Source organism: Bombus impatiens, unplaced genomic scaffold (genome assembly GCF_000188095.3).
Source record: "Bombus impatiens unplaced genomic scaffold, BIMP_2.2 scf_1445, whole genome shotgun sequence".
Classification (NCBI taxonomy): Eukaryota; Metazoa; Arthropoda; class Insecta; order Hymenoptera; family Apidae; genus Bombus; species Bombus impatiens.
In genome coordinates, this window is record NT_177864.1 from 1,315,806 (window position 1) to 1,331,125 (window position 15,320).

At 38.0% G+C, this 15,320-nt stretch overlaps 1 protein-coding gene across 3 annotated transcripts in view; it reads right to left on the minus strand.

The window, feature by feature from the left end:
* Window positions 1-15,320, minus strand: part of LOC100748549 (laminin subunit alpha-1) — a 204,407-nt gene that overhangs the window by 104,794 nt on the left and 84,293 nt on the right. For all 3 annotated transcript variants that reach the window (XM_003493969.4, XM_012392435.3, XM_033324012.1), the window contains 6 exons: window positions 13,897-14,157; window positions 12,989-13,236; window positions 12,294-12,528; window positions 10,996-11,222; window positions 10,242-10,429; window positions 9,478-9,759 (listed from right to left, as the gene is read on the minus strand). In XM_003493969.4, the coding sequence (XP_003494017.1) occupies window positions 9,478-9,759; window positions 10,242-10,429; window positions 10,996-11,222; window positions 12,294-12,528; window positions 12,989-13,236; window positions 13,897-14,157 (1,441 nt within the window). The remainder of the gene's footprint in view (window positions 1-9,477; window positions 9,760-10,241; window positions 10,430-10,995; window positions 11,223-12,293; window positions 12,529-12,988; window positions 13,237-13,896; window positions 14,158-15,320) is intronic.

Genomic DNA, 15,320 nt, shown 5'->3' on the forward strand with positions numbered 1-15,320 from the left:
GCCGCCACTTCGTATTGTATATCGGCGGCGATTTAAAAAGGGAATGACGTTTTATCGTGCAGTACGATCGATAAGGCGTGCTCGAGAATGGTAGGAAGCCCGTCTTTTCTTCTGCGACCCCCTCGAACACCGCGTAAGAAATGACTTACTGACGGCTTTAAGCGGCGCTTCTGCTGCGAACGATCTACCAAAAGTGATCTACCGATCGTAAGACTCGATGGACGATCTAGCCTGAACGTAAGTTGCATTTTCGCATTTTTACGAAATAACTTAGCCGTTAGGGAAGCTTCTGTTGTTGTACTATATATACATGCTTCTTACTCGATACGAAAATGATGGCAAAGATGAAATAATTAATCCGAATGAAATAATAAACAATTTTGTTTGCAAAAATGTTCTAGTTGAGAAATAAGTTGCTTCCACAAAATGAGAAATGTCTAAGCATTAAACAAGACGTAAAATAATGGGATTTTTCTAGACATTTTGCGTAAAATAGATTGTATCTGAGAGAAATGTAAATGCAAAAGGATATTTCTCCATGCGCACTGATTCTCCCTCTTCTTATAACAAAGATGGTAAAGATGAAATAATTAGTCCGAATGAAATAATAAACAATTTTGTTTGCAAAAATGTTCTAGTTGAGAAGTAAGTTGCTTCCACGAAATGAGAAATGTCTAAGCATTAAACAAGACGTAAAATAATGGGATTTTTCTAGACATTTTGCGTAAAATAGATTGTATCTGAAAGAAATGTAAATGCAAAAGGATATTTCTCCATGCGCACTGATTCTCCCTCTTCTTATAACAAAGATGGTAAAGATGAAATAATTAGTCCGAATGAAATAATAAACAATTTTGTTTGCAAAAATGTTCTAGTTGAGAAGTAAGTTGCTTCCACGAAATGAGAAATGTCTAAGCATTAAACAAGACGTAAAATAATGGGATTTTTCTAGACATTTTGCGTAAAATAGATTGTATCTGAAAGAAATGTAAATGCAAAAGGATATTTCTCCATGCGCACTGATTCTCCCTCTTGTTATAACAAATAATTACATTTATAATTATGTGATAAATGTTATCTTGACAATTTTAACTACAATTTTAAGATAAATCTTTCGTTTGTTACTACTCTAACCCAATACGATATGTTGTAGCTTGCGTAATAATCATATAACGTATAATCAAATTCGCAAATCCTGCAACAAGAACACCACAGGATCTTACAATCGAAGCTCTGTAATAGCGATTCGATTTCGCAGCTAACTTTGTTTACCGTTTCCAAATCCTTTAGGCTTCGGACGATTACCTTGTTTTATTTGAAACGTCTTACAATCAGTCGATCTACGTCGTTTCTCTTCTTCGTCCAGTTCCACGCCTGGCTGTCTGTCGATAATCTCGTGTACGTTGCACTTTTTCCTGACAGTTCGATCTTTCTGCTGGCGCGAGCACGATAAGATACCCTGTGCCATGATCAGAAGTATATGACTGGGATTTCCGATGATAGCTGCCTACGCTTGCTGATGAGAACCAGATCGCGCGGGGATTAGCAGACCAATAGATAGGATAAATCACCGAGTTTTTTCAATCTCATTCGATAATGATACGAGTGCTCGGTGCTCGATAGGAGAAACAAGTCGGACAGTTTCAAATAATCTCTTGATTTCGTTTAAGTGCCGCTATTAGAATCCGAACGAAATGTAAAACTAAGTAGTAAAACGATGCGTAAACACGACATTACTGAAAAGACTTAAACCACTCGTACGTATAGCAAAAATGTATAAACGCGCACTATCGTTCTTTCTTTCGCGGATTTCTTCTTGTGGATTAAATTCTTGTAAATCCATATTGGTAACCCTCATTTACATCTATTTCCAATTGCGTAAACGGTAGTTACCTACTACACGGCACAGATACTTCGTGATACTTCGCGCGAATCGAATACACAGATACATAACACATAAATACAATTTATCAATCGTTCTTTATCTCATAACGATTCTATTATCATTTCTTCCATATTTCATATTTTTCCCATAACGCTCAAATAATCTATACACTTACGTAACGTTTTCCTTTTACTTCTACTCGTAGATTCTATTGACAAATTTTATTTTATTGACAGATATAAAAATCCTGGCATCTCGTGTACGATGAAATAATAAATAAAATGTACCGATGCATATTGCCGCTGTTTTTGCGAAGCTGGCCATTCAGAAAGTTCGCCGTTGTACTGTGTAAATACTTAGATCCTCGATCAGGATCGAGCGTGGGTGGACTGCGAGTCTCGCTCCGTGAGAGATCGACTGGATCCGGATGGAAACTCGAGAACCGCGAAAACGTCAAACCAGCTATCGAGACGGTTGCCACGATAATCGTCGACCCCCTCGCGAGTAGCATTGTAGTTGCACGCCGGTTTCGAGGCTCGAGTTTCGAGTCGAGCGAGATTCGTACGTTGGGAGCGGCCCTCGAAAACTGGGTGGAGATTAAAAGCGCGATTCGATGGTATGCCGTTGCCTTTGTATTCGTGTCTCGTTGATGAGGAGAAATTTTGATTTTTCAAATGTTTAATCGAGCAACGTAGATCGTAACGACTGTGCAACATGTTGCTCGTGCATTTAACAAACGCGAGTGATTTGGTTTGATTATGAGTTACCCGAAGGAATTCGAGCGATTTAAGCAGTTAGCTGTTGCGATCACTTTGCACGGTGTGTACGTAAAATGCGTCGTAAAACGTAAACGATGACGAGTATACTCGTTAAACGCAGGGTATGTGTGGTTGCTATAATATAAAATTAATTCGTAATGAGACGACTGTTGTATTTTTTAATTTTATTACTGAAATCTACTGCAATTTAAACAGCAGATTGTAGCTACTTTCTACGCACGACGAGTATACTCGTCATAACAGGAAATATTGCCATTTCTTCATCGCGAGTGTAATACTAACTGGTTAAATCTTGCTACAAGGAAATCGAGATTCCTTCGAATTTTTTCTTCGAATCGACTCACTGTCGATTTTACGAATTTTTATTTGCTTCGATGAAATTGAGGTATTTCGTTATTTCTTCTTAGACTCGAGTCTGTGGCCACATTCGTAGTTCGTGGCTTCGAACGTATCTATGCATCTCTATTTTCTATACCTTCACTTATTCACGTATTTCACGCTTCCTATCGATGTAATTTCCAGATGAAAGTGAGAAATCACGATATTTCGAGACAAACGACTTCTCTACAAAACATGCATTCGCGAGTACTCGACAAGAAAGCGTTTCTTTATCAAACACAGCGAATTAACGAAACAAATCTCGCTGTAAAGAATCTGAATTTTCCCTCTGAATGTTGCCGGGTAACTAGAATTTCTTTAAGCACACGGATAAATGAATAATGACATTGAAACGAAGCATCGATAGCTCGTATATCATCGCTGTCCCAAACATCCCTTTCTAATAGAACTTTTTCAATGGCGATCGTTTAACTTTACGATTACATCGTACATCCACGATGAACATAATTTCTCATTTCAAAAAGGTACTCCACGTAAACGTTGCATTCTCGCGATATCGATTCGATCCGAGAAAAATTCACTCGCGGACACGTTCCACGACTCTCGAAACGCCAATGGCGAACGATTGCGAGAACGACACGAATACTCGAAGGTTCGCCATTCCGTTATTGCCGTGTATCGCGTCGTGAAATGCGAACTCGCGTCCACTTGTAAAGTTCACCGGAGTCTCTGGATCATAGCTTGGACTTGGAACAAGCCCCGGGCCCCGGTGCTTTGTGGAAATGATCCTCTGCTATCTGCTGACCACCGCTCGCATGCACGAAACATTACGGTAGGCACGATCGAATCTACGCTTCGGGCATCGTATAAACTTCTGTGTATAGCAGAGAGCACAATGCAAGCAGCGGCAGTTTTCATCATTTCCGTGAACGTGAAACGGTGGTTCAGCTACGTTTTCGTGGCGTGTTGTCCCTGCTGTGCGCGGCTATCAGTTGTTGGCTCGCTGTTTAGCGTTTCGGCCTGCTTGTCTCTACTGGCACAGGCGTGTACAATGTGTTAAAAAATAACGATCCAAGTCTTGTTTGTTTGCTGCATTCTTCGTGATGGTTAAAGTTTACAGCACGAGTAGACGCATTTGCTATTTTTCGAACGATAGTATACCGCGAACAGATACGATGTTACGAAGGTTTGATGCAGAGTTAACGACGACAGGAACTTCAATAAGCGATACACAACACGGGTGTGTTCGCGCTGACTTTTGCTTTTGTGAGATAGTGAAACGGAAATATAGAGATTTGTTTCGCCCTCCAAGTGTTGTATTGTATTTATTTATTCATTTAAACGGAAAATAATAGTAAACTCCTTGGTATATGAGGTAACAAAGTAGGGAGAGTTGCAATTGACATATACATATGTATACATATGCTAGTTAATATACAGGGTGGTTGGTAACTGGTGGTACAAGCGGAAAGGGGGTGATTCTACGCGAAAAAAGAAGTCGAAAATATAGAATAACAATTTTTCGTTCGAGGCTTTGTTTTCGAGAAAATCGACTTTGAATTTTCGCTCGGTACGCGTCCACTTTATCACGTCTCGTTATAACGGATCTCACTGTAGATCGTTGTCTCGATGAAAAATTTTTATTCTATATTTTCGACTTCCTTTTTCGCGTAGAATCACCCCCTTTCCGCTTGTACTATATATATTAACTATATATATTTTATTATTATATTCATTATATATTTATTTATTTTTATATTTTTTATTTATTATATATATGTATATATTAATGTATATAATAACTATGTATTATATATATATAGGTCAAAGATATAAATATAAATGAAAAATAAATTAAAGTATAAATTCCAACGAGTGTTTTAAGGAGACTTAGATTTGCCCAGAAATACCTATTGCGTAGGAAATATTTTATCGTAAACAATTTATATATTCGTCCATGTCACGTGCAATATTACGTAAATTCCTGCACCTTAAAATTCCCCATAAATACGCAGAAATCCACAGTTTGCTAATGTGCATTAATTTAATTTCCTATATCTTAGTGGATTTCACGCATCATTGCTAATAAAGTACAAATCGATCAAAATATCTAGATGCTTATGAGCAGTGTTTACGACATTTTCGTGCTTCGATGGAAGTATGATTGACGTTTGATTTGCATACAGGACGACGTACAGAGATTATTAAGCGGCTCGGTTATCGCACCGCGACCTAAACACCTCTGCCCACGTTTAATTGCCGCGTAAGCCTGACTAAAGACGTTTTAAAGAGAGGCTACGTCCGAGATACGCGGATTGATTTACGCTGAGACCGATCTTTGCCTCTGCTAACCGTACGCGTCCGATCTATCTACCGGCGAACGGCGATTAACCTTAGCATAATTCTGCCTGATTAGCGGATCTGGGAAACGTGCAGCCGCTAACGAGTTCCGGGTGCATTTATGCAGCTCGGCGAGGATAAGAAACGTCCTCTTTTTTTCCTAGGCAAATGAGCCACCGGTTTCATCTCGAAAATTCATTAACGATAGAGTAAGGGATCAAAGACGAACAGATGAAATTCGAGGATAAAATCAGCAGTTTTTCCGATAACAGAATAAAATTACATATGCGAGGGGGTATATATATTAACTATATATATTTTATTATTATATTCATTATATATTTATTTATTTTTATATTTTTTATTTATTATATATATGTATATATTAATGTATATAATAACTATGTATTATATATATATAGGTCAAAGATATAAATATAAATGAAAAATAAATTAAAGTATAAATTCCAACGAGTGTTTTAAGGAGACTTAGATTTGCCCAGAAATACCTATTGCGTAGGAAATATTTTATCGTAAACAATTTATATATTCGTCCATGTCACGTGCAATATTACGTAAATTCCTGCACCTTAAAATTCCCCATAAATACGCAGAAATCCACAGTTTGCTAATGTGCATTAATTTAATTTCCTATATCTTAGTGGATTTCACGCATCATTGCTAATAAAGTACAAATCGATCAAAATATCTAGATGCTTATGAGCAGTGTTTACGACATTTTCGTGCTTCGATGGAAGTATGATTGACGTTTGATTTGCATACAGGACGACGTACAGAGATTATTAAGCGGCTCGGTTATCGCACCGCGACCTAAACACCTCTGCCCACGTTTAATTGCCGCGTAAGCCTGACTAAAGACGTTTTAAAGAGAGGCTACGTCCGAGATACGCGGATTGATTTACGCTGAGACCGATCTTTGCCTCTGCTAACCGTACGCGTCCGATCTATCTACCGGCGAACGGCGATTAACCTTAGCATAATTCTGCCTGATTAGCGGATCTGGGAAACGTGCAGCCGCTAACGAGTTCCGGGTGCATTTATGCAGCTCGGCGAGGATAAGAAACGTCCTCTTTTTTTCCTAGGCAAATGAGCCACCGGTTTCATCTCGAAAATTCATTAACGATAGAGTAAGGGATCAAAGACGAACAGATGAAATTCGAGGATAAAATCAGCAGTTTTTCCGATAACAGAATAAAATTACATATGCGAGGGGGTAATTGGTGTAGAATATAGCCGAGTTAAAATCTGATGTTTCAGTTATGAACCTTTAATAAACGACTTCGCCAGGCTATAATTCCAAGTACTACGTAGTACTGTGTATGCTGCCACGTAGTGTATATACGCGTTAGAGTCTTCAGTTTTACGTACATTCTCGTCTATAGACCATTGGAACACCTGCTGTTTTCCTATGAAACGCGATAATTGACCCAGATTAGCGGTAAAAGGTTTGTTCGATCGGACTTTTGTATTCGTTAAGATAACGATCAAGAATAGAAGATAGAAGTTAACGAAGAATCGTTTGTTAGAGTTATAGAAAAATTAGTTACAAAAAGAAAAAAAAAATGAGTTTACGATTATAAGTTAACCGTGCGATATTATCTTGTACGTTGAAAAATTTTGAAGCCGTAAGTCAGCCCAAAATCCGAGTTTGATTCATAGAATTATTTACACATCTTACGGTATTCGTGCGTACGGTAGTAACGTGAGATGGGAATCGTTTGAACGGGAGAAAGAAGAAAGTTGTGTATCGTCGTAGTCGCAGAAAGCTAATTAACATCTCAGGCAAGTGGCGGCTCGAATGGAATGAGCTAAAGCAAGCCAGAGGCTCGTGTCTCGTGTATGGCGCGCCATATCTTACGATATCTGTCCCCGTATCTCGACGCGGTTGTGAGATACGGTGTCCTGGCCGCTGTTTCGACTAATCGTAAATAAGGATTCGATTTCGCACTTTCTTGCCATGGATAAGTTGCGAGAACACGAAACAATAAATTCCTTTTCTTTTGCGTGGGTTCCAGGCTCTATGGTGGAAAGCCAACGGGGAGAACGTTCAGGGGCTGCGAACGCTTTTATGGATCATCGAGGAATAATTCTTGAAATTATTTATCGAGGCAATTGCGAGCCTAAAATAATTTATCAAAAATACATCGTCATAAATAAATCATACATTATAGCAGATATTATCCGCTTTGAAAAACGTGTCAGCACACTTAGAAAAATAAAAACCGATAGTATTTTGACAGTATTTTGAATCTTATACAGACGTAATTGGTTGTTAAGATGTTTCGTCGTTGTTTTACACAGGACGAAGTCTGCGAACGTAAATGTGACGCGAATAGGAATTAAACTGATAGTGCAGTACCAGAACATTTGTACTGAGAAATTAAAAGATTTCTTACAAAGCTGTAGTAAAATAAACGATTGCTACGAATCAGTAATTACACAAGTATTTACTCGTACGACTATCCACGCGGAGAAGCACTGGCTGCTATTAGTAAGACGTCCAATGATCTAACAACTCTATTACGCCACGTACTTTCTCAATGTATCTTCATAAATAATTTTCCGCTACGTTAAAAAAGATCTGAACAGTCGATAGATCGCTCTTATTAAAAGACCCTTATTTTTCTGATTTATCTTAAAGAAATTCTAATTATATTCTGCTAAGGATGTTAACAACAATAGTGAACGAATAATAATTTAATAAATTTCCTAACGATATAAAATTTAACATACATCTAATTTTCCTTCGTTCTGAATTCTTCGTCTACTCCATAGAACCGATCGAAACATTTTTCCACTATTCGTAGTGATTTGTCGAAAGATCCGGACAGCGGCAAAAGTGTGGCGGAAAAAGCCACATAAATGGCACAGTGACTACATTGATCTCGTGCTTGCGATGGGTGGATCGATCGATCATTCGAGTAACGGGATCTCCGAACACGAGTGGCCGTGGATTACGCAACTATCACGATCCACGGTTAGATCGGCGATGACGAGCAAAGAGAAGCCTTAAGCGCATTTACATGAGCATTCGACCTCGCATCGCATGATTACGATTTATGGGATTTTTTAGGCTGCTTGATCTATCAAGCCGGTCTTCCATGTCTTCATCGAAGTTACTCGAAGGAATAAATATCTTGTAACTCTTGAGTATTAGGCATAGAAAGTTAGGCATAGAAACGAACACTTTTCGACTTTTGTGCAAAGTAGAAATTTTATTCCTGGAGAGAACTCGTTTCTATACGATATACGTTTTCATTGCTAATACGTTTTCGTATATCAATCAAGTTTCGTGAATGCGATCGCGACGATCACTTGTTCCCTATAGATTGTTAATCGCTTCATTTACGATCATTTCTCACGCGTTATCATCACGCAAATCCTTGCATCGACCAAAACAAAAAAATGTCACGTTTATCTCGTTGGTCGAATGGAAAGGAAATTCATTGAGAACTTTGCAAACCGCGTCCCTTCGCCTCTTGCCAAGAATTTCAAGCGCGAAACAGTAACTGGTGAAAAGCATGCAAGGCGAAACGGTGCTACAGACGGAAATCGCGGTCGTAAATTAAAACTAAGCTAAACAGATTATACGTCAGGAGCGCTGTACGGGCAAGGGTGGTTCGACTCTTGTAAATCTCAAGTAACATTCTCGACTCATGACCGTTGCCCGTGCTGGATAAGTGGCCCGTACTTAAGGGAGCTCCGAGATAAACATCCGCGGCTTAGTTGAAACAAGATCGGGCGTTATGCATCACTCTTGCTCGCGTTCCTCGACAGCGAAGCTACGGCGCTTCCTACCTCCAGCAACCTTTACGTTGCTCGTTCGTTGCTCTGTCGCTACCTGTTGCGCGTACTACGTGCGTTACGCGGACGCTCCTCCTTAAGGTAATAAAAAAGACGTTCCTCCGTTCGTGACTTCAACCCTTTGGCGATAGTCCGCCGCGAGATCAAATAAAAAAGTTGGGTAATTTAAAACAAAAAATGCGAACAGGACGTTCGGATAAATGTTGAAATTTTTAGAAATTTAAGAAATCTTTTCGGAGTTTTAAAGATCTTACAAATTTTTATTATAGCGTTTGTTTATCATTGTTGCGAAAGTAGAATAGTACGCACCGTTGCAGCCTTCCGTGGACAATCCGTAATGGTCGATGTCACAGTGGTCACACCGGAAGCCAAGGACGCCTTCCGTGCACCTGCATTCGCCGGTTACAGGATCGCAGATCTCGTCGAGGGCACCCACGTCGCAGTCACATTCTCGGCAACCTGCAGTCACGTTCCCGTAACCTTCGATGCAAGAGGAGCAGTCACGACCCTCGAACAAAGGCTTGCAGGGACACTGACCGCTCTTCTCGTCGCATTCGATGGAACTGGTGCCCAGAGGATCGCAGTTACAGGCTGCAAACGTGAGATTTTCGCGTTTAGATTGCTCGTGAAGAGCAGAGAATCAGAGATATTTTAATCAACTAACAAAACACGATACCACGAGATGAGTTTTAATAAATGGACACGATCTTTTTTTTTATATCGTCGTTAATTATATGTTTTCATCGAGAGATATTGAATTGAACAATGGGAAAATAATTTTGTTAAGTTAGAGTTGACGAATTCTTAGTAAATAATTCATTGGATATTTAACTTGAATTGGCACCAGCGACTGATTTAACAATTTCGTTTAATAACGTATCGAATTGTTAATTTCTATTAATTACAATAACGCTGATTTAAACTTTAATGATGATTCTTCTTAGAAATATGTAGAATATACAGGTTGTGAACTTCTGTAAAACGTTAGAGAAAGTAAGAACGTTCGATATTCACGAGATATCGCGTGCTAACATTGATGAAATAACGAACCAGAAGTAACAGATGATACTCACGCAAGCAGTTCTGTTCCAAAGGATTTCCGTAATGAGCTGGTTTACATTTGTCGCATTTCCAGCCTTCCGTGTTACCGCGACACTCCAAGCAGCGCCCTGTTTCCTGATCGCAGGGGCCGCCGCCGCAAAAACACGGCTCGCATGTGCCACCAGGTATCAGAGGATTTCCGAAGAATCCTATGTCACAGCTTTCCAGACAAAGTGAAATCTCAATTTAGTTATCGTTATTCTTTCACGTTGATTAATATCGACGGAATTTTGTCAAATTTTTAGAAAAAAAAAAAAAAAAAATGTCATAGATTTTTAAGGATAATGCTATTTAACGTAGTAAATAGGAAAACATTTTATTAGAAGTTTAACGTTGTTGAAATTATAACGACATATTGTAGCACATTTTATGCTTAAAAAATTAATTAAATGATAAATCGGATAAAGTTGAGTTATTTAAATCGGTTGGGTACACATTTTGGACAAGCTAAGCGATTTGCCTGTAATTCGCCAAATTCGCTTATGAACTATATTTTTGAGTGATTTGTATTTCAAATCAGAATAAATTAGGTACACTACGGTGTATGATACAGCGTGCAGTATAATATAGAGTATAGTATATGGTATGATGTATAGTATAATGCGTAAGAAGTTTGATTATTCTGTGCAATATTCAAAGTTGAATTTAAAAAAATTAACCAGGCTAATTAACTTTGCTTTGCTCGATTTTATATCGCTCTCCTGTTACATAGTTATGAGCATTTACCTCTCACAGTGATCGCCAGTATAACCCTTTGGACATTGCGTGCATACATATCCACTATCGATGTCAGTAGGGTCATCCAGCTGACAATTTGGACTAAAATTGTTGGTCTCGATTAAAAGTGGACAGGCACACCTTTTGCAATCATCTGATGTGCCTGTTAGAGCGATGCCGTAAAAACCAGGTGCACAACGATCGCATTTAGGACCCACTGTGTTATGTTCACAGGTCTATCGGACAAAATTAGAAAAGTTTTAATTATCTAAGTACTTAAGTGATTTGTAGAGAAAAAAGAAACATTACATTTACTTGTAAAATACAAAAAATTGTTTTTGTCTATTGTTGGTTATGTTACGATATTTTTAAGTTGTTGATTAAGTGGCATTCTCTTAAATGAAAAAGTAAAGAAAAGGAAAATTGAAATCGAATGTAACAAATTTAAATTATTTTGATAGAAAATTCGAAATATATATACAGGGTGGTTGGTAACTGGTGGTACAAGCGGAAAGGGGGTGATTCTACGCGAAAAAAGAAGTCGAAAATATAGAATAAAGATTTTTCGTTTGAGGCTTTGTTTTCGGGAAAATCGACTTTGAATTTTCGTTCGGAACGCGTGCACTTTATCACGTCTCGTTATAACGGATCTCACTGTAGATCGTTGTCCTGATGGAAAAATTAAAAAAAAAAATTTAAAAAAAAGTTAAAAAAGAATTTTTATTCCATATTTTCGACTTCTTTTTTCGCGTAGAATCATCCCCCTTCCGCTTGTACCACCAGTTACCAACCACCCTGTATATTAACCGTTGATAAAGTCGATATCTTCTCTTTTGAGATAAATTTACCATGTACTTTCTTCATTACCATTAGGTGGTTATAGTATTAAGGAAGGTAAGGTAGGAATCTATGCAAATGAATTTTGGTTGATGTCTATGCTATGAATATCACATACATACAGATACTAGGATAGGAATATAGTAATTTTACTTTTTTTCGAATATTAATGAATAATTGAATATATCTACGAGTCAAAATATATCTACATACCCTTTCTAATGTTAACACATTGTTGACCGGACACGAATAAACTCCTGTATTCATACTGATTATAAAAACGCTATCATAAACGCTACATTCTATACTAACCTTTTATTACATTGTTTAGACAAAATTTACTTTCAAGCTGTACTCTTTGCATTGGTTTTTTTTCATAATTTCCGACTCGAAAATTATACATTATACATTGCGAAATATGGTCTACCAAATAGAATTAAAAATTACAAAGTAGATACGGAAATACTCACTGTGCATTCCCCAAGAACAAGGTCACAAGTACTCGCGTGCCCATTACAGTCGCATTTCACGCATACGTGATGATTCTGATGATCGGACCCATTTTGGATCAATTTTACGTAGCCCCATGCACAATTTTCGCACGATAGACCCGTGTATCCCTCGGGGCATTCGCATTTCTCCACCAAATTATTATTCTCGCCACTGGATGAAACATCTCCGACTGACACAACCGCCGATTGTAGACTGAAACGCAAGGAAAATACTTCATTTAAACCTGTCGTAATTGTCGAATTTGAAAAATTTCTCTTCTCTCGTGAGAACAATGTCCGTGTATAGCGTGAATGGCGCGAATTTTAAATTAAGTATAAGTTAAGACAACCAAAACATAAGTTTATCGTAGAAGTTTCACAACTAGTTTTTTGAATCGCTAAAATAACATGAATTGCCATATAAAATATTTCAATAAATCAAGAATAAATAATACGTTACATCCAACAAATATTTCTAACCTCAAACAGTGTTTGAGCAATAAGATGCTATACTACTTTTTCCAATAAAATTAAACATGCGTACTATGTTAAAGCTCTCGCTTAATAAAACAACGTAAAAATTATAATACTAAATAAAAAGAAAAACAAAAGAAGCAAATGGACTATGTAGATAATAAGTAACTTTATTTCCTTTGGATCATCGATTTACGCACCTTCCTTCGATCTGTTCGGAGTGATACTGCGCCCTTATCATGAGATACTTTAAATCCGCAAGGACCTTCATCATTTGTATCCTGGTAACAGCGTCTCCGCGAAATTCGGTTCTTCTCAGCCTGGTAGGAATATCTTGAATCTCACCGCGTACATGATACCAGCCGTCTTCGCGTAGAGGCACGGTGATCTCTGCTTCCTGGCCATTATATTGTTCCTCGCCGTAAGCTATTCGCATGCCATTATTACCCTACGAGGAAACAAGACGAGGAGATTAATTCAAAAAAAGAAAAGCTAATCATCGTAATCTACCTTTTGGGGGCAAACAAACAACTTAAAACGGATGCGAGAGGAAGAGATGCACAGGGTGGTCTGTTAGGCACTCGTATCTCGAAGGGTCTGCAATATTTTCTAACCAAGGAGACGCGGTGTTCAATGTCGAATAGTAATTTAGAAATTCGAGAATACCTGGTAACAAGAAAAAAAAAAAAAAAAATAACAAGAGAAATTCGAAACGTTGTTACGATATATCGTGGAATATCAAAGAACGTTTCTTTTTTAATTCATTTACATATTTAGTATGCATCCTCTTCCAAGGATCATTAGCTTATGAATATTATATTTGCATAAATAAATATTTCATCATAACAAAAATAATTCCTTATTTTACATATAAATATATCCAATTATACCGAAATAAATAATCCATTAGAATGAGTAAATTTAAAATCATGTAAACCTCGAGAGTTCTCCTATTACATGATAAAAGACCGATGAAATTATTTTTACTACGCGATTTTAATTATTACTATATCCTTCTATTTGATCGTAGAACGATTCGTTCCCTCAAACAAATTTCAATGAACACTTTCTCACGCTATTACTCATACGTGAAAGACGGTATACTTACGACTAGAACAACGTTAGGCCCTGTAGTCGGTCTTCCACTGGTGTCACCGCGCATAACGACCCAGCTGACAGAGTAAGTAAGATTGCTGCCGTAAGACGATAGTCGATTACCGCAATAAATCCGTGGAGCTAACCAGAAAGGACTATCGTATTCGACGTCGAACGCTGCGATCGTCAGCCACCCATTATCCGTGTCCAAAATAGGAACAATGGCACGAGTTGCATTTACATCGGTCACCAACCAATTCTCCAGCGAGGATATCTGAAATTGATCGACGAGAATGGACGATGTTTGCTGAGAAATATTTTCCTACATATAAATAGTCATCGGATTAATTGAAACGCGATCCGTCAAATGCTCTTCAATCTCATTGAAGCGATTAACTTTTGAGAGATTCGAGGATTTCAGGTATTTGAGAATTCGAAAAACTAGGGCTAATCGTTGAGACGTTTGAAAACAATCTAAATAAAACGTAACCTAAGGTGTGATGCGATTCGACATGTTAAATGAAAATTGTTACACGGAATGTAGAATTCGAAACGTAAAAATCGAATAAATAACAGGAATTTGAATGAAAGAAATGATACGCTTCAGAATATTACGATTAGAAAATAATTACGTGAAATAATTGAAAAATTAACTGATCAGTAGTTGCTCTAAGTTAAGTTAAGCAGTTAAGTGCGAAGTATAATTCACAGCTGTTGCCTTATGAAACTGCGTTCGATTTAATTTTCCTCTTTCCCGTTAAAACGATAACAACGTGCTATTAAGTTTCTGCCCGTTTCGCTGGATACACGCGACGCAGAAGAGTTGTCGCGCGACAAAGTAATTGCGGACTTGTCGTTGGCTCGTGAGTAGATAAATGCAGTTATTGTCCATTTATCCGGTTCGTCGTGAAACCGGAGCGCGTCGCATCTCTGTTAAATCTCGGGTGTTCAAACGAGGGAGTTGTCTCGAGACAATTTTAATTACTTTCGCCTTGCAGTGTAATTAAATGTATATTTCATTACTACACGTTGCACTTAATTCTTGTCTGTGTTCATACGCATATTCGTTCTTCTATCTCTTAACTCTTGGGAAATATAACTTTCTATTTCTTCGAGTATCAAGAGCGTGAATTAGTTTCGAGGGAAATTTCACTTTTTTCGCTAAACGTGCATTTGCTCCAGGAAGATCAAAGGCGTTACGTCAATCGAAATCTCTTCCTTCGTTTTCTACAACTTTTGCCCACCTTTCTGAGACAAGAGTTGCATGCCACGACGATGGAGTATTTATTTTTCGAATCGATCCACCCATCAACTATTTTTTCCATTCCTGCGACGTTTATGAAGCGCGTACCTCCCAGTGCGTGCTGTATTGACTGGAAAAGGTGGTAGTCCGATGGAGTCAGGTCTGGAGAATACACGGAGTGTGGGAAGACTCTC